This window comes from Passer montanus, unplaced genomic scaffold (assembly GCF_014805655.1).
Source record: "Passer montanus isolate IOZ18808 unplaced genomic scaffold, ASM1480565v1 scaffold36, whole genome shotgun sequence".
Classification (NCBI taxonomy): domain Eukaryota; kingdom Metazoa; phylum Chordata; class Aves; order Passeriformes; family Passeridae; genus Passer; species Passer montanus.
Genome location: NW_024368374.1, coordinates 8,082,639 through 8,107,189, shown reverse-complemented (window position 1 = coordinate 8,107,189; position 24,551 = coordinate 8,082,639). Strand labels below are relative to the sequence as shown.

The 24,551-nt window shown below is 42.0% G+C and overlaps 1 protein-coding gene across 1 annotated transcript in view; it reads right to left on the bottom strand.

Annotated features, from left to right (window-relative positions):
• Positions 1-1,480: 1,480 nt before the first annotated feature.
• Positions 1,481-24,551, bottom strand: part of FAM124A (family with sequence similarity 124 member A) — a 37,195-nt gene continuing 14,124 nt past the window's right edge. The window contains exons 3-4 of the mRNA XM_039716738.1: positions 11,586-12,325; positions 1,481-2,295 (exon numbers count right to left, since the gene is read on the bottom strand). Of these exons, the coding sequence (XP_039572672.1) occupies positions 1,498-2,295; positions 11,586-12,325 (1,538 nt within the window). The 3' untranslated portion in view covers positions 1,481-1,497. The remainder of the gene's footprint in view (positions 2,296-11,585; positions 12,326-24,551) is intronic.

Below are 24,551 nucleotides of genomic sequence, written 5' to 3'. Positions count from 1 at the left end.
GGTGCCAGCTCTGTTTCACATCTTCATTGATGATCTGGATGAGTGGATTGAGCGCATCCTCAGTTCACAGATGACACCAAGGTGGGTGGGAGTGTCAATCTCCTGCAGAGCAGGAAGGCTCTCCAGAGGGATTGTGACAGACTGGATCAATGGGCTGAGGACAGTCTTGTAGAGCTCAGTAAGGTGATCCAAGTGCTGGGTCCTGCACTTGAGTCAAAACAATCCCACGCATTGCACCAGGCTGGGGGAAGAGTGGCTGGAAAAGGACCTGGGGTTGCTGGTCAACAGCAGCTGAACATGATCCAGCTGTGCCCAGGTGCCCAAGAAGGCCAATGGCATCCTGGCCTGTATCAGGAACAGTGTGGCCAATGGGACCCCTGTACTTGGCACTGGTGAAAGCTGCACCTTGAATCATTGTGCTCAGTTCTGTGCCCCTCAATTCAGGAAGGACACTAAGGGGCCAGAGCATGTCTAGAGAAGGGCAATGGAGCTGGTGAAGGGTTTGGAGCAAAAGTCTCATAAGGAACAGCTGAGGGAACTGGGATTAGTTTAGTTTGGAGGAAAGAAGGCTCAGGGGTTACCTCACCGATCTCCACAACTACCAGAGAAGAGGTTGCAGTGAAGTGGGGGTTGGTCTCTTCTGCCATATCTTAAGTGCAACAATGAGAGGAAACAGCCTTAAATTGCACCAGGGGAGGGTCATATTAGATATTAGAAAAAAAAAAAAATTCACTGAAAGGGTGGTCAGACCTTAGAATAAATTGTCCAGGGAGTTGGTGGGGTCAGTGTCTGGAAGTGTTTAAGAGGTGTCAGGATGTGGCACTTGGGGATATTGTTTAGGGGTGATTATGGCAGTGCTAGGTTGTCACTTGGACTTAGATGATCTTGAAGACCTCTTTCAACCTTGATGTTTGTGTGATTCTGCCCCAGCTCACCACTGCCAGCTCTCAAAGGTTGGAAGGAAAGTGTTTCCTCACAAGAAACTTCTTGCCTGACCCTACTGAGGCTGTGCTGCTGGGACCTGCTGGGCTTAGAGCTGCCTTTGGAACCTGTGAACGGGAAATAAGACCCCTTTCTTTTCCTACCTATCCTGAGTTAAGGGAATTTCTCAGAAAAGTTAAAGCAGTTTGTTTTCACAAATTAGTCTACATTTTCTGCCAAATTAAAATGGAATACTATGTGCCTCTTCTGGTATTTCCTTCACCATCAGTCCAAGGTCTGGTCAGAAAACATCCACCTTGCGCTGCTGTGCAAAAACTTCTGTGCTGATCACATCCTCCATTGCCAAGATAGAGGGTGCAATCTTAGACTGCTTTACTGTACCCGGTTTGGGAACGCCAGTCTCAGAGGGTTCTGAGTAATTTCTTCAAATATTTAACACTCTTCTGGCATCACCTTCTCCTCAGCAAGGAACCTTCTTGTAACCTCAGGGTGGACCCACTGCTGTCATTCACAAGTAGAATACGTTTCCTCTGGAAGATGTAAGTTAGAGAAACCTCAGATGTAAAATTCTTCCTCATTAACTGGTGAAGCCAGGCAAACACGATCATCCAGAGAATAGGGAGCTGCTCTCAAGGGCTGCTTGTGTTGCTCAGAGAGAGATGCTGATGTGAAAGAGCTGGAAGACCATTCTGAAAGAGAAGGCAGTGAACCATCAACTGACTCAAAAGTATTGCACATGGCTGATAAAGGCCTTCCACTGGTGGCTGCCTGTTTAGCCCTACTGAGAGTTTGTTTCTGTGATGGAAGAGAGTCTTCCAACTCACTGCAAAATCCATTGAGGGCAGAGTATGCAGAAACCACAGACAGGTCTGAGAAGGACAGCTTCATCCCTGTGTCCACATCAGTCTCTTGGGCATCCTCTAAGTCATTAATGTTAAGCTTGGGACTGCATTTCCATGTTTTTAACCTGGTTGCAGGTGACCCAGTATTTAAAAACTGAAATGGTTCACTGAAATGAAATGTCTCTGATGCTGAAGAGGAGTTCACTGTGGGCAAGCAGAACAGAGACTTGCTTCGTTGAAATGACCAAGAAATGCTGGAGGCACTCCTGGATCTGCGTGTGAAGTCTCCTAGATCACTATGTCTCAAGTCCTGCTGGGAGAAACCAAGATAATGACCAAGGCCATTAGTGTGATGTTCCTTTTTTTGACCCATTTCTTGTGGCTGCTCAGAGACAGATCGGTGGCTCTGAGGAAGGAAGGCTGGCAGAGTGGTGAAGTGGGAATCTGCTGACACAGATGGATATGGTTGCTTGTTCTGCTTTGCAGACTTCCTACACCAACTGTGTGCTTGCTGCAGTCGACAGAGGGAAAGAAGAAGATCACATTAATACAGAATTGGCAGTTTTACAACCCTAAGTCTCCATTGCTGAGTTGTTACTGCAAATAATTATGAAGCAGGCTTCAGTCAGTATGCTTGCAGCAAATGTTTCACTGCAATAACAAAGACAAACCACTCTGCCAAAATCCCAAATATTTACATAAGGAGCCTCAAAGACAACAAGAATAAATGGTAGAGAAGCCTTGCCTTGTGGGCTGAATTACGCTAGCTTGAATTTCTCACTTCCTATTGACTTATTCAGATTCATTCATATTCTGTCTTCCAACATTACTACTTTAGTGGACAGCTTAACTAAAAAATCAAGAAATGGAAGAAGTATATTATATTATTATAATGTCTCATTTCTTCCTTCATTTTTTTTGTTTTGTCCTCCTTTAAAACATCAGAAAGCCTTCAGCAAGTTCATTCAGTCTCCTCAATGGAAATTTACTAATTCTTTCAACTCTTTCACATTTTCTTTCTTACCTAGTCAGCTCTATTAACTAGCTTACAGTGACATTACAGACACATGTTCAGTTTGCTTGTAGACACCTGGGCTGAAGACCCAAACTCATGGTTATGATTCAAATCTGGAGCTGAATCCCAGTCCCAGGGCAGGATTCAATTGCCTACCCATCAGATACTCAAACATTTGAACAGGAAAAGCACATGTGACAAATGATAAGTCAACATCCTTCTCAAGGAAGAGCTAGAGTGAGGTGACTTTCCTATGGAATTCATGTCTGGGTAACTGAACTGTATTTGAGCAATCGTAAGGTTTTTCACCTTTGCCCTTATTTCAGTGAGGCTTTTAGAAATTAGCCTTTAAAAAAGTTTAATTTAAAGTCTTCTTAATGGAATTTCTTGCATAATACAAAATGCTTGATCTGTGCTCCAAAAGGGACAGGAACTAATGGGACAAAGTGCAAGATCATATTCTTGAGAATAAACAATAATCTCAGCTATGGGACTTGTCAGTTGGAAACAGGAGAGGAGAAAGAACTGGATATCTTGATTTGTTTCTGCTATTAAAGAAACAAGGCTGTGACAACATGGTATTGGGCAGTCTCAAGTGAGTTGAAAAAACACTGTGGACAACACTGTTAAGTGTACTGCATACGATTCCAATCACACCTATGTGAAAATGAATAAATCTGAACTGAAAACAATGGAGCCACAGGGAAAAAAAAAAGATGAACTATCCATTAAAAAAAACAGAACCACAAACTAATAAAAGGTTTCTAATAACAACAGAAAGAGAAGAATCTTCTGGGGTGAGTAATGGATAAAGACAGACCCTGCTCGTTTTACCAAACAGATTATATGACATGACAGAAAGAGCTGAGACCTGGCAACTAAGGAGGTTCTTTGTACCCAGTCTCTAAAAGAGCTCCATACATTGCTGCTTCTAACATCTTGCTAGTGCACATCACATTGTCTTAGTGACCCAGATCTGTCATAGCCATATTCTGGATTTTACTGAAGTGATTTTATGGGCAAAAAAAAGGGTTTTCACATCTGCAAAAAATGCTTGGTTCTTGGATCTCTTACTAGAGATTATAGGACAGCCAAACCATAGAAGTAATTTAGATACTGTAGGTGAGTAAAAATACATATGAATACTATATATATATATATAAAATATCTGTAATAAGGTGTGTTAATTCATAACCTATTTCTGTGTAATATAGTAAGCTGTTTCCCTTAGTGTCATAAAGAATTATATGAATAAAGAAATTGAGGACAAAAGAGTCAAATGTAATGAGTTAGCTGTCAGCAAAACATTAGCCAGAAATCACATTAGACCTCTACAAATAACATTATTTTTTTAGTGCAATATGTGAGCCAATTTGTTTAAAAATTACTCTGCAAGATAAAAAGCTTTTCCATGAAGAATATACTAGCTGTTTTCTTAACTAAAGACATTTTTGGATAATATAGAAATAACCTGACATGTTGAAAGTCCACAAACAGATAACTGCACTATTTTGATGTGTTTGACCAAGAAAACACTCATTATATTTTGTTAGTGTTAACAAAAGACACCCTTTTTTTTCTCTGCACTAGCTCTGTTATGAGATACACTACATGAGTTCAACCACCATGCTCAATGAATCAATTCCCAAAATCATTTTGGGAACAGACCTATCCTTGCACTGCAGAGAGTTCCGAGGCCAGTACCTTTACCTTGTGCAGGTCACGCCATCTGTCTACCACACATATGTCAGGCAGAGCCCACAGACATCATAAATAAGATTTAACTGTCTAGTTAATACAGGCAGTGGGGTCTGGAGAGCAATTCAGCTTTTTCTGAAAAAAATTTTGTGTGTGGTTGGTTAGCTGAATTGTTTTCAATGTCCTTGGGCTGTACTACACTGAGAACACACACTGTAGCTGATAACCTACTTTAGGTAGGATGTTAGTTTTAGGGTTTTGCTATTTTAAACCTTTTTTTCCTAGTTCTTTTAATGTTTCTGCACACAGATAGAGGCACTTCATTTTACACAAAGTATTTGCTGTTAATCTTGCTCCTGGGTCACAGCTCCTGGTCAAGCCCATTTGGCCTGGCAGGAGATGATGGTGGATGGTGAGGAGAAACGAGCAAGCACAGCCTGCCCCCAGAATGACTGCCTGCAGGGCAGACCAAGCAACATCACTAATACAGCTCATTTCTGAACAGATGTTTACAGGAGGAACTGCTCACCTCAATAATTTTTTTCAGAAGAGTTAAGATTTAAAATACCTATTTTCCAATGCTGGTCTTCATTATATGGGCAGAAATAGGAAATAATGGGGATATTAATAATAGTAAATATAATTTTAATACTTTAATCTTAAAGCAATGTAACTGAAGACTTTCCTGGCTGTGAGAACACCAGGCAGCTCAAGCAGCAGTGATGTGCTACAGGCGATGATGGTGGATGGTGAGGAGAAACGAGCAAGCACAGCCTGCCCCCAGAATGACTGCCTGCAGGGCAGACCAAGCAACATCACTAATACAGCTTATTTCTGAACAAATGTTTACAGGAGGAACTGCTCACCTCAATAATTTTTTTCAGAAGAGTTAAGATTTAAAATACCTATTTTCCAATGCTGGTCTTCATTATATGGGCAGAAATAGGAAATAATGGGGATATTAATAATAGTAAATATAATTTTAATACTTTAATCTTAAAGCAATGTAACTGAAAACTTTCCTGGCTGTGAGAACACCAGGCAATACAATACAGCAGTGATGTGCTACAGGTAGAACACTGTTCCACAGGTAGCGTTTCAGAAGATCCATCCCACAAAATACTAGTGAATAAAGATTACAGGCTAATCCTGTATTGTAGAGAACTGGATTATGTGGACTAATAAGACTTTTCTATATCTACATTCTCTAACTTGTCAGAGATCACAGAGGGGATTCAGTGATTTAGCCAGGATTACAAGTCAGGCAAAACTAGCTCCTTGTCCTGTGCCAAGGCCAGTGACTGTGCACCCCTGTGCCACCTTGGGATGGCACACCGAGTGCTGCATGCAGCCTGTGCGCTCATGTGACAGCTCCTCCTCAGTTCCTGGAGGAAGCTCCTCTGCCCCCTTAATACTGCAACTGGCTTTGAAAACCGCTGCATCTTTTCTGAGCTCTTTTCTTTTTCAGATCCTCATAGTCAGCCTTCTCACAGCTTGCTAACACTCTCAGCATTGCCTGCTGCCTCCCTGCTGCCTGGCAGAGCCCTGCCTGGCACAGCCGTGCTGCCTGCAACAGGCAAAAACACCAGGGAGATGCCAGAGAGGGCATCAGTCATCCGAGAGGACAAAGGCACAATGCAAAGTGACACATTGATTTTGACCAAAATTCCAAATGTAGGGAGGTAGATTTGTCAGACCTTGCCACAAAGATGTGCAGCAAACCCAGCCACTGACTGAACAGATTAGCTCTCTAACAGAACAGATTTTTTCATCTGGTGCTAATCTGCTGCTCATTTATAATCTCTGCACAAATCTTTGTGAAGCCTGGAGGGATTTAAAGTCTTTGTGTTTTACAATGGGCTGCACAAGAATTTCATGATGAATATCCGGGAATGCCATAAACAACTTGGGGTGAACCTTTCAGAAAAGCACTTTCAACTTGGGCTGCCGGGACCTAACAGATAAAATCCATGAGTGCTGCTGCAGTCTATTTTAAGTTATCTGCTTTTTAAGAAAGCAGATAGAGATCTCCTTAAGCATTATCTGCATTAAGAACTGCCAGCAAGGCTTTGCTGAGGTCAGGACCCAGCAAGCACAGCAATGACATCACCATCTCGAGCCCAGATTTTGCCTGCCTTGCTCAACAGGAGTGTGATGGTGTTTGTTTAATTGTATTAAAACCAGTGGAACTGATCCAGAGGAAAAAAAAATCAACACAAGAAGAAGTGGCAGAGATTAGTCCTCAGTATCATCATAATAAGTCTTACTTGAAAGGCAGTCAGAAGCACAGCATTTCAAAAAGGCAAAATGCACAAATGTGATTAAAAATTGAACCTCTTTGAAAAGTGGCTTGTAATGTGTTTGCAAAAATAGAAAAGCTGAGTGCTTTGTAACACAAAATATATTCATTCTCAAGAATTTTTGCTGGGTGTATTGATTTGTAAGAGATCCTAGTATGCCATTGAACTTAACTGGATAAAGTACCTTAGACTGAAGAAAAACAAGTAAAAATCTCTTATATGAGTTAGGGACTGATTCTCATGCTCCCCCAAAACCCAGACATTAGCATTAAGGACAACCAAATACTTATGTCACAAAAAGGAAAGGAAAAAATAGAATTAAAATTTTTGTAAAGCAGGAGACTAGTATTAGACTTGCAGATTAATTAAATCAGTTCATGGCACCTCCCTTAACTGAGTCAACTTTTGCTCTGAAAGTGTGTCTTTTTCACCACTTTCAGAAGAAAATAAACATAATTTTTGTAAAGGTGTCCTGTACACATCTTTGCCTGTCATAAGACATAGAACAGTTTGGGTTGGAAGAGACTGTAAAGACTGTATAGTTACAACCCCCCTGCCATGGGCTGGGACACCTTCCACTAGACCAGGTTGCTCAAAGCCCCATCCAGCCTGGCCTGGAACACTGCCAGGGAAAGGGAATTCGCAACTTCTCTGGATGGCCTGTGCCAGTGGATGCTTTTCTCACCTTTCTTCCTCTTTGTGCTCAATTCTGCTCTATCTGCACTATTATGTATAATAATTCTGCAAGCTTGAAGGTCTTTTCTCACCTCCATTTTCTTTCCTGCAGACTAAATTGTTCTCTGCAAAAGTGCCCTTTCTTTGCCTGTTTTTGTCTTTTTGCCTTTTCTGACCCTGGTTTAGCTGCCTTTCTTTCTCTTTTCCACTTGTATTTAACTGAGTCCTCTTGTGTCAGCTATGGCCGCTACCTCTGCTCCTGAAACACACGACACCACTTCTCACCTCAAGATTACAGTTGCCCCATACAGATAAGAACATTGGCCGATTAATTCAGCAAATCAGCTAAAAAAAGAATCCCTCTACCTCCTCATAAGCTGTGATCTGTTAACATTTGCAGTGTTATTTCAAGGATGCCTTAAAAAGCAACACTAGGCAGAAAATAGCCACCTCATAAACTGCACAGGGACTCTCTGGCATGTAAAACAGCAGCAGGTCCTGTGCTTAAGTGCTGAGTCTCTGCCTAGGTAAGACATTAATTTTTCTGGTGTCCACCTTCCTCCTGGGTATGTCTGCATGTCCCACCTCACGCAGAGTGGCTAGGAAATCCTGCCAAAATATTATTTTACTTTCCCTACTCTATCCAGAGATGTTATCATAATTTAAAGAAGCCATCTGTGCACTTTCTCCTCTCTGCTCACTATCCTTGCTTCCTAAACATGTGTGACCAAGCCAGTCCAATCAGTTACCAACCTTTCCTGCTTCCCACATTGCATTGCCAGGAGTGCAAGTTGATTAGCACTTCATCTGTCTCAGTGTGGATTATGCCCAGAGGCAGCCAAGAATCTGGACAAGACCTATAAATCCAGCAGTATACTCAGTATACCAATGCATGGTATATTCTTAGCTGCATTATTTACATATTCTTCCCACTGCTCTGATAAAGCTCCCCAGAGCTCCTGCTTCTTGGCTTAGCTCTGGTGAAGCAGTGGGGGTGTATTCCCATAGGATGCAATCGTGTTCCTGAGCCTTGCTCCTGCTCCAGCCAACTGAGCCCTTTGCCTCAGCTGTTATATAGCTGCACCCTTGGAGCAATTTGCCAATCTGTAAAAGCCACTGTGACAAAAAATAGTTCTGAAGGGCTTCCCTGCAAATGAAGGAATAGTTTCTTGGCATTAAACAGATTTATCTTACCCACGAATAACTTTGTTGTCTCTTGAACTGACTTTATCTAAGCCCCTTGATAATTGCATTTGCAAAATGGATTAAGAACATGGATCAATCTGGCTGGCAAGTATCCAAGTCCCTGTCAGGACAAGCAAGAGGTCACGTCTTGTTAGCTTAAACATGGAAGTATACTCAAACTTCAAACTTCAAAAAAATTTAACAGGGATGTTAATCTACCATTTTTGGTACAATTATAATTTTAAAAAGCTGCAGCATCTGTATAAAGTAAACAAAACCATTCTGATGATTACTAACTATCAACTGATATGGAGATTGAAAAGTACTAAGAGGTCATTGTTTACATTTATATAACTGGGAAGAAATCAAAGTTATCATCAATGTTGTGGCATGGATAATATTGCTAATAGCAACTCTCTCTGAGAAGTCAAACTGTAGCCTTGTTACTTTCAAAGGTAGATATTATAATTGCTTTAACTTAGAATGAATTAAATTAATATAAGGAGTTCATGGATCACCAAATCCAATGTTTCCTATAACCCATGCTCCATCATTTCCTCTCCCTAACTGACCATCCTGCCTTAAATTAAGGTATTAACTTGCTTGCATCTGCTGGTGGCTGTTATGTAGTTAGCTGTGAATATGTACTATGATCTATTTATTGGCAGGTTCTCGTTTCTGTATCAAAACAATAACTGAGTAAACCAGCCTTTTCCTGCTCCTGCTGTTTATCATGTGATCTGTCTTCAAGTCAGAGCTCCCTTCAGACTTACTTTGGTTGGGCACAGGTGACCCTGCTCTTCCAGTTTCCCTTTGCAGGACTGTCTCTCCATTCCTCTGCATGGGGTGAGAGCCCTTCCTGGTCCCTGCCCCTTTCTGGAGTCCAGAGCTGAAGAAAGGTGTGGCCCTTGGGATCCTGTGCAACCTCCCATGCTTCCTATGGCAAGTAACTCTGGTACCCATCAGAGACTGCAATTTTCTTTTCATGGTCATGTTGCACTGGTGGCTGTAGATATCTAAGAAACAGGAAATTTTCCCTTTGCTTTAGCCTTAGAGCTCCACTTCTTTTTGTACAGCCTTGCTTAAAACCCACATACCAGGACCTAGTTTTCATGACTTTAAAATGGCATAAGTTAGATCCAAAGGCTTTGTTTTCCTTCCACTTTGCATATATTAAACTTGTTTTACTTCACAAACTTCCAGAGTGATAAATTCCATTTCTGTAACTTCATTCTCATTTGACATTTTGTCCTCCTGCTCATAACCATCATCCTCACCCAAAACAAGAAATGAAAATCAATTGTACTTGCAGGCCATACTTAGGCAGGTTTCTGCTCTTCTCTTTGGTTCATATGGCTAAAATCTTATTCTGATTTTCTTTGCTCAGCAAGTCTCACTTTACCTCTGTACTGCCTGACAGTTGTTATTTCTGAAAATTTGCTGGGTTTAAACCAAAAGCCCTATTTAAAAGCCCTATTTTTTTGTTTGTTTTACCCTTCCCTTCAATTTGCTTGAAACCAGTGTAAGGTCCCATAAACCAAAGTTATATCACACAGCAGAAACCTCCTGACAAAGAACAGGGGAAAGAGGACATAGGTGAGTGTGGTTGCTGTGTATAAGTTTGGTGATGACTTGTCAGATTCGGTTTGCAGCTTATCTCAGGCTAACACAGATACGCCTGAAGTGCAATCAGTAACCCTGACAAACTGGTGACTGGCTTGACAGATGGGCAAGGAAGCTGCCCTCCTCAGCCCTTTGCTGAGTGTTATTCCCAAGTGTTATTCAGCTCTCGCATAGGATTTCTCTGATGGCAGCATCTGCAAAGCAGCATTGAAAGGTTCCACTTCCACCTGGATGTGACTCACCAGAGCAGAGATGTCCTGTGTACCTGGAATTTCAGTCCCAGGAACTACAAACTCTGAGGCACTGTGCTACAGAGGGCTGCACACCTCTCTGCATGCTAGGAGGTCTGTTTGGTGCAAGGATGGCACCCACAATGTGTATTGCACAGAAAAAAGGTCAGACAACTGGACAAGTTACATGAATGGAATTCACTCCAAAATCATACCCTTTGAAATCTGAACAGCCTTATAAAGGTGAAAGACTGTGCTCTTTGATTTGAATGTAAGCAGCAATAAAAATCTCTGCAGTGCAAGAATGCCCATTAACCTGGCTCTGGATTGCCACAGATACCCCTCTGCAGGGCAGGCAGCTATTAAGAGTTTGCTGCTTGTCCTTTTATCTCCCCTGGATGTGGTGTAGTGAAGCAGAGCATGCTGATATATTGCCCAGATATGGTGCCTACAGATGTCCTAACAAACAAACTCTCAGGATTCGGTTATCAGCACTTGAGATTAGTTCAAAAAGAGAATCAGTGGGAATGTCTCTCTTAGGCTGCTCTTCAGGACACATTTCTTTTCCTTCATCACCTCTCTTCATCCTGATAATCACTGTGCAAAAGAGAGATGCAGTTTGTCATCCAGTGATGCTAGAAAATAATGAGTACCATTAGGGCTTCTGCTTGTCTCCCATAGAAGCCTCATAACTGAGGGCTATTTTAAAACTCCCTGTCAGTTCTGTGCCCATACTTCTTATAAAACTACACTCACCAGCCACGATTTCTCCACTCGGGCTCATAATTCCTTCTCTCCTCAATTTTTTAAACAGCTATCTCATCTCACATCACTCTTAGCGTAAACTGAGGTTGACTGATATCTGGCTAACATCATTCACTGCTTTTGTGATCAGTTACACAACACAGCAAGGGGTTTCAAATTCTTTTTTCAGCAGTACTGTCCTGGCTCTTGCTCCAAGGATAGAGCAAAAAAACCAACAACCAACCAACAAAAGGGCAACTGTCAGTGCAGGGGAAGCTTTCCTGCACAAAACCAAGAAATGTGCTTCTATTTCCCTGTGTACTGAGTTTACCTGCAAAAGGATCCTATTTCCATCATGGTCTTCTGTCTGCCACCTGCCTTCGCTGATGGGGCTGCAAGGGTTGGGCAAGAGAGGCACAAGCTGCCCCACATCTTTCACTCTGAACTCCAGCACGGCTGACTCTGTTCTCACTGGAACTTGTCCCTTTGGGAGTTTTTTTAAAGAAAACTGAATGTCTATTTCCATGTTAGAATAGACAGGAAAAACACAAAAGTCTGCTTTTTTCTGACACACTGGTCTTTTCAGTATTAACTCATACAATTTCAAAATGTCCACAAAATTCTCATTCCTGCAGTATATGGTGAAGCGGATCATTTCTTTCCCGTAGTGCACTGGGCGAATGGCCCACAGAGGAGTCTCTGGAGCCAAAGTGTAAAAGTCTTGGCTGCATGGCAGGTAAGGGAGGAACTTCCCATGCATTAGCTCTGTGTGGTGGTAATGCCAAGGTGGTCGCTGAAAAGTTTCATGGAGCTGCAAGATGGGTTCTTCTCCGTACTCCTCCTGCAGGAAGAGAATGACAGCAAGGGCTGGCTGAGCAACAGCAGCCTTGAGCAGCTTCCTGCGCTTCCGGGGCACTCGTCTTTCTGAGACCCGAAACAGCTGGAGGTCGGGATGGATCCAGGCTAGAAGCTTATCAATGGCCTGCTGAAGAGTCTTGGATTCACCTGGGTCTGTGATAATATGTACACTAACAAGGAATGGGTCTTGTATGCCTTCCACAGAAAGTTCACCTGAAATATTAAAAAAAAAAAAGTCCTTTAAGATTTGCAACCAAGTTACAACACTTAGGTAACCATTAAAAGAGAAACAATCTACTCAGTCATAGTGGGCTTTTCTTTTTCTCCAGGCCTCTGATTCTCACTTGCAGTAAACAACAACAAAAAAAGTTCAGTGATATAGCAACCAAGAAAATAATCAGAAGGCAGAGAAAAGTTTAATCAAGCATACCATAAGAGCTGCTGTTTTTCTGAGACAGCATCCAAAAGATGCTAGTCAACATGCATTTATTTGTTGGAAAAGACCTGTTCCATACAGTTGAGAGGTAGCAAAGACAAAAATACTGATGTAGAGTGGGGGTGTAAGGGACATTAATGATGTGCAGAATGATAAGGGTGGAGAGTGTTCATCCCACCTTATTTTCATTTTTGCCAATTGGCCCAGGGCATGGAAATCACACCTTTGAACTCTACTCTATCACCCTGACACTGAAGTTTTATACACAGTTAAATGTTTTATGTCCTGGAGGCAACTATTCTAGTAAGTAAGGCAATGTTTGTAGGGAAAGGTAATATCTTTTACTAGACCAACTGATACAGCTGGTAAAAAGAAAAAGCAGACAAGCCTTCAGGCATACAGGTCTTTCTTTAGGATAATATATTACTTGTCCCTACAAATCCTGCACTGTTTATATCTTCAGACTGTAACACTACTGCTTCAAGGTTTTCTTAAGATTAGGGAAGACTTATAAAGGGAGGAGGAACAAAAAAGTTACACTTACACAGGGGAAAAAAGAAACTTATAGTTAACCTTGGCACTGTTCAGAGGGACTCTATCTCTTGTTTGTCCCTGGAACTTTGAGAGCCCAGCAGAGCAAAGGGTAGAGGTCTAGGGAGAAATTGTTACTTTGTTCTGCTGGAGTTACATGCCAATAAAGAGGCATAGTGATACAAGGCACTTTAATAAATTAATCAAGTAGCCTTGATATTTTTGCTGAAATGGTTCCCCTTGTGTGGTATTCTGAAACCACCTCCATGTCTGAGACCCTGAGCTTGGGCACAAAGCCTAAATGTGAGAAGCCTTAGAAAGGCTTCCCAAGCTTTTCATTGTGCAGACCACATTTAATAAGGGGATTGTCTCAAAGGCTATTCCCCCTCCTATTAGCAATCAGTACAAACGTCTCCCTCCTCCCTCCTGGCAAGAGAACAACATTCTTGTGATACTTCACCAATAGCTTTAATGGAAAAGCAGCTTTGTGCGAGTAGTGTATTTTAGTTGTCTTTCAATACAGAATAGCTGCAAGACCCAGAGAAAATTTAGATGCAACTGCATAGCTTTGCAGACAGAGGTGACTGGTAAACATGACGCTGGCCTCAATTTAGAAGCTGCAGAAAGATATGGTATGCAGAGCAAATAGCAAGTGTGCATCTTGCCTAGGGGAGATAAAGAAAAACCAAGTAAGTAATCAAAAATACAATTACAGCAGAGTTCTCGTATCTTTGCATGAAATGGGTGATGTGGAGTGACTTTGTCAGATGGCTAATGGAAGAAAAAAAATTGAAGCAAAAAGAAAAACGGGGTCAGTATGTGGCAAGAGGCTTTGCTGTGGCAATCATTACTGGTAGGTAATTCTTTGAGAACCCGCCTGTGGGTAGTCACAGCGTGGGAGAAAGACAAAAGGGGTGTGGGGGGAGGTCCTCTCGTGGTCCTCTACATCGGACAGCAGAACAAGAAGGAAAACAAATTGCAGAGGACAGTGATCTAATAAAACCTGAAACCTGATAACTGTGCAGTCATTCATTTTCTAAGGCTGGAATAGAAGATGTTCAGCTTTTTTCTCTCTCTGATTCCTTTGTTACACAAATGCTATCAAAGCCTGCAACAAGTGACAGGCTTGATATTTATGCATATAAATGACTGCAGCTCTGAAAGAAGCCTGGGCACAACAATGTGAAGCACAGAGCCATCATTTCTGTCAGCTTCTTGCTCTGCATTAAAAAAAAAAAATCCCTGAGCACGGCTTTTCTACCCTCCTGTTGCTCAGCATGGTGTATGGACGCTGAATGGCTGAAGCGTTTTTCAGAAGTGGAGCCTTGTGGGAGCCAGTGGCAGCATTAGTATTCTGCAGCCATCGCTGCCTGTGCCCACCAGCACCAGATGCTCGCAGAACCAGCCTCACAGGCACAGCACAAAGCCATCCTCAGGAGCCAAAGTTAGAGCAGAGCAAATCATCTCTTCTTTTTGACCTAGCAGCAACTGTGTGAGTGCAACAGATCAGTACAGAAAGAGCTTCAGTCCTGTTTTATGTTAGCACAGATGCTTTAACATGTTTCGTTATGTGGCTTCTGTGTTTTTAAAATGGTAGCCCTTTCTGTTTGGGTAAGGAAAAGAGAAACTTAAGCAGAAATATGACGCAAGGAGAAACCTTCCCTGAAATGACAACAAGTTGCAAATTGTTTCTATATTGCTAACAAGTCTTTTTCCCTCATCCGACAAAGAAAGAGGGGCAACAACACCATTATCATGACACAGTTCAATTTGCCCCGGGGCAAATTGTTACAGAAGCAAACGAAAGCTCTGCATATGTATTAGCCTTCCTGTGTTACTAGTTAATCCCACAGAAAATATCAAAATGCTGAGTCATCTATTTGAAAATAAGCTTCACAGTTCTCACAGCTATTACAGTTTTTCCCTTCCTATGACAGAAGGGGATTAGGTCTCTTTGAGTTGGCAGAGCACTAACTTTGCTAAGAGGTAATTACTACCAGGATTGAAAGAGTATTTTACAATTCTAAACTTTTTACTCCTCTGCTAGGTACTGTAAACCACCCATGAGAGGTTAAAGCAGTCAGTCAGCCCAAATGCTGTGGAGCTGTTACACTTGACCTCTTAAAGCTGGCAGTGGAAGGTGGCCCTGATATTTCATGATTGTATGGGTCCTTCTGTACATATAAATTTTGTTTTGTTGCTGATGTGATATTGCTGAGCTGAGATAAAGGAATGTCCTGCAAAACAGAATGGCAGTCCCTGTGGCTCCTCCTGCCCAGAAACCAGGACATTTTCATCAGTAAGACAATCTGAAAGAAAGCAGTGGGTCCTGTCAAGTCTGCCAATGCCAACTACTTCATTTTGGTGACTTCTCTGAAACTGAAGCTGCCTGGGCTTGGGGACAAACAGGACAGGTGGATTTGACAGTGCTGGGTTAATGGCTGGACTTGACGATCTTAGCGGTCTTTTCCAACTTAAATAACTTTATGATTCTATGATCTAGTGACACCCATGGGGGAAGTGGAAAGCAATGGGTTCAGTGGCTGGGGGAGCAGCCTCCACCCCTGAGAGGTGCCATAAGGACTCAGGTATCGCTCTTGCTCTCTGGAAGGCAGGGCTCCTGACCCAAGGCAGGCACAAGTGTGTGTAAGGTCAGGACAGCAACCCCAGCAGCTGGGAAGCAGACAGACTCATCTACAGATATGGAGAACTGGATCTAACACTCCTCTTCCCTACAGTATGTATGCATTTAACTTTAACCCACACGAGGGGCAAAATGTCCCTAGAGTTTTCTTCCACACCACCTGCATAATCCTAAATTAGAGAAGTCTCCCTTTTCATTTGCTTTTTGGCCCTAGGTCTCTTGCACACCTTGCTCAAGCAAAACTCTGACCATCCCCTGGCAGTCTGGTCCCTCTTTTACACCATTTACACATTCCCTCTAGAAGGGCCCTGAGCAAAGACCCATTCCTTCTCATGGCAGTGTTCCAAGTACTTTTTTATTTCAGGAGAAGTCACCACCTTCAGCAGTCTTGATGAGATCTTATTTTCCAGGCTTCTCCAGTTAACTAGACTCATCCCATAGCAGAGCTTAGGAAGGATATAAATACCTGTCTCCCTGAAATGTCTCTCCTCACCCTGTGCTGGTGAAACAAAGGGTGAACCTAAAAACCTCTCAGATGTACCAGGAGTTATTTAACGAAGAGTTAACTACAGGGCCAAGGAAACCTGGTAAGTTTCATAGGATAGGATTGAATTTACAATGAAGTGAGATTTTAGGCAGACTGGTTCCTGGTCCTAGTTTGTGCATGTGAAAGAGTATTTCCAAACTGTGGCAGACCTAGCTAATTTTCTAGCCGTGTACATTTTCAATCTTCTATCCAGGGAACACAGGGGAAATATCCAACCCAAAAATACTTGACAAATCTTTTTGTTTGTTTGTTTGGGTTTTTTTGTTTGTTTGTTTTGGTTTTTTTTCTGACCAGCAATATTGCATTGAGAATCAGAGCACTGCAACACAAACTTCCATTTTTTCCTGCAGCAGTGTGCTGCTTCATGAGAATCAACACCTGAACCTGTCTTATGCCATACAGACCAGATTCCTCTATTGTTACATCAGGCAGTGAGACTTCAAATTCCATTTGACCAAACTGCATGATGCAGTACCAGAGATGTAAATCAGGCAACAGGAGCGGTTCAGGGTGAATTTGCCAAGCTTCTGAACTGCAACTCCCATCAAGCAGTACTTCATTATCAAGAAATTACTGCTATTAGGAAGTAATGAAATAATTCAAAACCAAACATTACAAAACAGCATATTTTTTCACTGTTAATCAATCAAAATATTTCAACTGTGGGAATGTAAAATAATCCCAAACACTGTATAAATAATGTCAGAATAAAAAGGCACTATAATATTTCCAATTAAAATTTCCCAGGATTGCTGTTGCACAGAAAGTATCTGTACTTCTCTACTTCAAACACATTGCAATACACAAGGAAATGCCAAAACTGTAGCATTTCTCAGCGAACAGGACCTTCACATTTTATCTGAGTCCAAGGCAAGAGTGATCCTTTTAGGTGTACTAATTGAAAGGCTCATGGGCAGGCACAAAGTCAGAGGCTATTTTCCTAAACAAGGATCACTGCTTTATGGGCAGCTGCAACAGAAGCCAGACACCTCCAGCAGCAGAACCCACCACTAGGTCGGTCGTGCTTTGATGAATTATGCAGCATCAATAAACAAGAAAGATGTGACAGATTCGAACCCACCACTAGGTCGGTCGTGCTTTGATGAATTATGCAGCATCAATAAACTTTTGAACAAGAAAGATGTGACAGATTCACCAGCTCCTCCATTCTCTTTCCCTGCTGTTTAATAGCATCTGACAAATGCAGGGCTGCTGGATGATGTGCTTCTCAGCATGCCCTGCTTTGCACACCACCTCGAACTCAGGAAGGATGTTCAGAAGCAAGAAGAAAGGGGATATTCTGCACAGCACTGTGTCAAGAGGAGAAACATCTTTCACAACCCCCTTAGAGCATAATTTTCCAGAGGAACTGCAGTTGAATGTTCTCCAATGCTCACTCCTCCCTCTGTGCTAAGAAAAGCACAGACAATGCACAGTACACCAGCACACACACAAGCACAGCAAAATGGTCAATCTGCTCCTCCTGTAGCTGAAAAACAATAAGAAAAAACCCCTGAGGAAAAAAAAAAAGTGCTCAAAATTAGGCCCATTATCTCTCTGATGGAGATAAAAAGCTTTCTCTGGTACATTAATATGAACAGTCTTACAAGGAGTCATTATTACCCTTGGCGTACAGCACTGCAGCCAATCCTGAGGGAATGAATCTTTTCAACAACCAACATTTAACGCCCACAGAGCCCCTGCATGATCAAGCAAAGGCAATGGCAGATCTAAACATGTGGTACCTCTGCTGTTAGATGGTAAAACATCTGCTGAAGCTCCCCACTGTGCTCCAGCTCCAGTGAATTTTCATCCCTCCCTCACCAGTTATCTTCTCCTGACCTGCCTAGGGGTAACTTTTCATGATCAATTTAAGCTGCTGTTGAAAGGGCCCATCTCACATCCTTCACCTCTCCCTGTACTCCTGCTGCCTTCCCTTCTGCTGGCCTGGGTGCTTGCATTGCTGCATTTCTTAAGCTGACAATGCAACAATACCTGGCACTCCCTCTTCCATTTGCAGTCAGATGGTCTCTGGTGCCATCTAAGCCCTCTTCAGAGCCATGTGACCCTCATCTCCTTCATGGGATTCACAACTTTTGTGGCACAGAGTCCTCCCATGGAAGGCTATGGACCTGATGGATGTCCCTCCAGCACATGGCTCCTTTTGTAGCCCAAGGTGAGAAGCAGAGTCCAACCTCAGATAAGGCCCATCACTCTCCACTGTACACACCTCCATCTTGGGTGCCTCATCTGCGTGAGCCTACACGTATTATCTTATTCTAGTACATTGTCCTGCTGTACTCCTTGTCCACAAATGAAAAGGGGTTTTGTGGTAAGAGTTATGGAAGAAAAGCCCTTGAGCTACATGATTATCATCTTTTCCATGACATCTTCCAAAACTTCTTTGACTCCTTTAGTAAGGCTGATGATTGTGCATACCAAGGCAAAGAGTCAGAGTCACTCCTTAGGTCACAGATATGTTCTCAGCCCCTGTTTCCCTCATCTCTTCATTGACAGTACTGCAGATTTCTCACCTATCCCCTCACTAGCTGGCAGCTAAGGAACAGCTCATGCTTGGTGTAAAGGGATGTGTGTGTTGCCTGTGGGCTGACTGTCCAGCTGCAGATTAGGAAAAAGGGTAACTTGAACTCTGTTCAGTACTTTTTCTCCCTCTTGTCCCAGTGTATTTCATTCAGTTCCAATGAAACCTGTGGGAAGTTAGTGTCTCTGTTAAGATAGATGGCACAAATTCATATTACATTCCCCTTCAGAAACAGGTTAAAAACAAAGGATGAGAATGCCATATTGTGTTTCTGGATGTGCAATCCCATGTTCCTGACACTTTTTGCTGGGTGTGTGTATTCCACCCAGGCTTTATGGAGCCTGGAGGCATGTCAAAGCAGAGGCTGTGCTTATTGTATATTAAGCCCCCAATGAAAAAAAAGGACTCCCAACTCTGAGAGGACAGTGTATGGGTTCTTCATGCAAACTTAGGAACCTACAGTGGCTGTTTTCACACCATGGTTACAAGCAAGTAAACTGCTTGGCAATTCCTTAAAAATATCCTGTAAGATAATGATTTTTCTGCCAATGCTCTGGGCTTCTCCATGAGCTCTTTATTTTGGCTGCCTGGTGTTCTCCCTCAAAATAAGCTGCTTGAACATTATGTTGTATTGTTAGAAATAATCAGAACTTCAATTTAAAAACCCAACAGCCTTATCATCTACTTATCCTCTGGAGAGCACTGAAGTCTTCAATACTCTCCTCAACCATAGATAAGGATCATAGTTCTTGGCAAGAACCCAGACACTGATATTTGGTATAAATACCAGATTCTGTAGAGATCTGCAATGTGTAATTCAATTACAAGTTGTGTGTGTAATTCAATTACTATGTAAATAAATTACTACATAATAAAACTCCAATCAGCAACCACTAGTAAATCAAAAGCTGTAAAAAACTGCATCCAACACCATAATTTCCAAAGTCTTCTGATTATAGGCATTGTGTTTTCTTAAAATTCCACTCCTGTGAAAAGCTGAGATTGTCAAAAATGTGTTTTTTATAAAAGGGCAGAAAGAACACTGCCTTAAAAAAACCCAAGAAACACTGCACACTTGAGTAGCTAACAAATTCAGTCCCACAATGAGGTCCATACCACACACAATGTACTTTAGTTAACTGAAAGTGTGATTTTATGATGGGCTTAAGACAATTTAAGACTTTAGTGTTGGCAATCTTTCCCCTACTATTCTCAGCTAAGCGTTTCCAGTGCTTCCCATGTGTCAGGTCTAGATGCAAGTTGAAAGAGCTTGCTGAACATACTGAAAAGAAACTCTCAGACTTCAGGAATAATAAGGATTGTGTCTTCTGGTGGCAGTCAGAAAACTAGATTGGCTAAACATCTTAAATTTCAAACAGACCTCTTTTAATCAGCCTGTGCTTTGGCACAAATCTTCCTGTATCACAAAGATGTGGCAGGGAAAGCCAGCCAGAGAGGAGGAAGAAGTCACACCAAAACCTCTACACTGAAGACACAACCAAAGACAACATGGGATCAAACCCCGAGGCATGGCCGAGCACTGCCACATTTGTGTCTCTGCAGACAATGAACAATATCAGCATTACAGCAAAGGACCCATTTGGACTTGGCAGGAGTGGAAAACTAGTTTGAATCTCATAATCCTTTCAGCTGACAGCAGCATGTGGCTCAAAATATCTACTCCCTACCAGCTGATGGAAAAGGGAAGCAGGAATGGAAAGCACGCTTCGTTGTCCATGCTCCATCCTGGTCCCCTATGATGGCAGCCAGGAGTCACCTGGTAAACATTTCATAAACATTTTATAAACTATAGATACTTTTTTTCCCCCCCAAACTACAAATCAACAAATGTACCAACAATAACAAGGCAGAGAGAAGACATCTACTGCTGTAGAATGTGGCATACACTATTACCAAATGCCCCAGTTTCCACTGAGTGTGCATAAACAAATGGTATTTATTTATTTTTAAAAGTTCAGCTAGTGTACTATGGCCATGAAGAAACTAACTGTTGGCATTGGCAACATTTAGTAGAAACTGCCTTAATAGCTCCAGCCTTCCCAAGTGTTTTGTTATTTGACTCGGTGACTCAGATGGCTTTTCCTGCTCTACCCCAACTAGTGCCTCTGAGTCAGGAGTTGCCACGGGACAGATTTATTTTTTTAGCTTCCCTCTTTGGGCTTTAACAATTCAGACAGACATAGCAACAATTTCCAGATCATTCTCATCACTGTACCAGCTGAACTTAAGAGTGCCAAGATCTTTCCTGCAACCTATTTCTCAGGGCTAAAACAACCACTAAATGGCTGCCTAGCTCCTTGTGGTTTTCTGGGACAGCAGCAGTAACACTTCCACAGGGGGAAATTTAACCCACCTCACCAAATAATCCAATTTAACTTTCTCTGACATATTTCCTGTAAGATTTTACTGCAAGTCTATGGCACTCGATAGCTCAGTGTCTCCCAAAGATTTCCTATGCTTCTGAAATATGCTTGGATTATTAAAAATGAGGAAGTATTTGGTTACATGGTTTTGATTATGACTATGTGGCCTTAAAAAAAGGAGCTAGAAAAAATTTACATTGTTTTCCATACACTTTATTCTAGTCTACTAAACTAGTCCAGTTTTCATCTGCTATATCAGTATGACAAGAAAAAAAACAAACCTGACTGGATGTGGTCAGAAGAGTATACAAAACAACTTCAAACAATGTTTTGATAACTCTGGTGCAGTAACTGTTTAGGGTACACTTGCACATCCTTGATACAGAAATCCCAATCTAGTACCAAGCCAGTAGAAAATCATTAAGCCATGGGACACACAGCATGCTAAATGATCCCAAAGAGTGAAACTGAATTTTACAAAAAACCAGAGATACACAAGTTACTCCAAGCCAGATAAATTTGAACAGGAACCTCAGTCTTCACAAGGGCAATGCTATGTTTGTGATCAACACCACTTGGCATGCAAAAATCAAATCTAGGTTTGATTTCAAGTTATTCATTCTTCTGTGCATGTCCTCCCACATGGCTGTGCCTCATCTCTAGAGGTGCTCAGCTCTCTCTGAATCAGCACTGTACTTTTCTATCCTGTATGCAAGCATTTGGTCCTTCATCACAGTGGAATCTGATGACAAGCAGTTACATGAATGTTTTGCACAACCAAAGACTGCTAGGCTGCACGTACCAGTGACATTTTCCCTCTTCACCCTGCCACAGTGGGAATCAGCATTGCATTTTATCCCTGGCATCATAACACGAGCCAGGCAAGATATGCAGAAGATGTATCATATTTTCCACAGCTTTATTTTCCACAGGAGCTGACACTTCAGATTTCATTACTATATAAAACACCTGAATTTGCAACACTGACAGATGCTGCAGGCTAAGGCTTTACATGATTTGGGTCCAACCTCTTGCATTTTTCCTCATACTTTAATTAGTCTTCATTTTATAATAACACCTTCTGGAAATGCAGTATGATGCTGGCAAGCCTGTTGTAAATTGTTTTTATAATTGTATTTAATACAGTTTATTGCCAGCCATTGTAAAAGCATCTCTGTTCTCTATGGATATAAGAAACAATATACTACAGTGTATCTTTGTATAGCAATAAAAGAATATAATTATATCCTTACACTCATTAAATTACGTTGTAAATGACGAGAAACAGACTTAGAAGATACCCAGTCCAGCAGTGCCTGGGTCAGAATCAGTTATAACTAACCTAACTTAAGCAGGCAACTATATTATGAAATTCAAGCTTTGTGACAGATTTTTCAAAGCCAAAATCAGACCCACTCCCCTTCCTGCTGCTGGCTAATTTTCATCACCTTTAACAGTTCATTGAAGACAGATTTTGAAATGATACACAAGTAACAGGAAGCCATTTCTCCCTGTGCTTTTGTTACAAGGCATCTTGTGGTGGGTTGACCCTGGCTGGACACCAGGTGCCCACCAAAACCACAGCATTGCTCTCCTCTTCTGCTGGGCAGGGAAGAGAAAATTTAATGAAAGGGTCTTGAGTTAAGGACAGCGAGAAATCAGTCATCCCTTACTGTCATAAGCAAAACAGACTTGATTTTGGGAAATCAGTTGAATGTATTACCAATCAGAATCAAAGTAGGATAATGAGAAGTAAAGCAAATATTGAAAACACCTTCCCCCAACACTCCCTCCTTCCTGGTATTAAATTTATTCTCAATTCTCCACCTCCTTCCCTGCAGTGGCACATAGGGATGGGAAATGGAAGTTACAGTCAGTTCATCACATTGTTTCTGCTGCTGCTTCCTTCTCAGGGAGAGGAGTCCTTCCCCTGCTCCAGGGTGGGGTCCTTCCCATGGGAGAGGGTCCTCCATGAACTTCTGCAACATGAGTCCTTCCCACGGGCTGCAGTTCTTCCCAAATTGTTTCAGCATGGGTTCTTTCTGTGGAGTGCAGGCTTTCAGGAATGAGCTCCAGCACGGGTCCCCCATGGGTCACAAGCCCTGCCAGCAAACCTGCTCCAGCACGGGCTCCTCTCTTCAAGGCTCTGCAGGTTCTGGCAGGAGCCTTCTCTAGTGAGGGCTTCCTACAGGGTCACAAGCCCAGGGAGCAGATAACACTGACAAAATATTGACCGAACCTTGACCAAATCCCCGAACAATGATCTGAATTTATACCAGCGAAGGAACAAAATATCAAACAGAGAATTTATTAAAAAGAAACATGTGCAGTAACCCACATATTTTATATCTGCCAAAACAAACCTTCTTGTGTTCAATTTCTAGAACCAGAAACTGGGTGAAATTCCATGGGCTAGGAACATGGGTATGTGCAACATGGAAATAAAAATTTTAATACCCCAGCTCTCAGATTTACCACAAAGGAATATGAACACCCTACAAGGACTTGATTGTTTCCTAGCTGCTAAAGAAAAGGCAGGGGAGCAGGAGAAGGTGAATTACCAGCTTTCCAACTGCAAAGCAGGTGAGTGACAAGCTCTTTACCTCACTGAGAAGCACAGCCTGAACTACTGCATGCCACTGGGTTCTACAATTTCAAATGCTCTAAACTCTTTCAGAAACTTGCATCTCATCCCATAGGGCCATTTTTATATTTCATTTACCAACTTAGCTGGACCAGTACAAGAGTGTATCCAGGCAGTTACCTGACTGCCAGGCTAAAAATGGTTAAGGAAAAACAAAATCATTCACTTCCACAATTGTTTCTAAGATAACTAGTTATCTTGGCTCTAAGGCTGACTAGGTGTGGAATACTTCAAATCATGGAATAATTAAGTTTGGAAAATACCTCTAAGATAACTTAATCCAGTCATTAACCCAGCACTACCCTGTTCACCACTAAACCACATCCTCAAGTGTCACAGCCACACAGTTCCAGGATGGTGACCCCACTACTTTCCTAGGCAGCCTGTTCCAATGCCTGACAACATTTTCAGTGAAGAAATTTTTCTTAATATCTAATATAAACTGTCTCTGGTGCAATTTGAGGCCATTTCCTCTCATCCTTTGTGAATGTTACCAATGACAAAAGTCATGCTTCAAATAATCCATTTCTGGTTTGGGTCCTTCTGAAGAGCCATTTTCAGTAATGCAAAAATTAAGCAGAATAGGCAATAAGCATCCCCCATCAAAACTCCTCCTCCCTAGTTGAAAATCATCTCTGAAACACATAGCTCAAAGCAATCTGAAGATAATTAAAATTATGATGTATGGAGACTGTTGTTTATTGTGCCGAC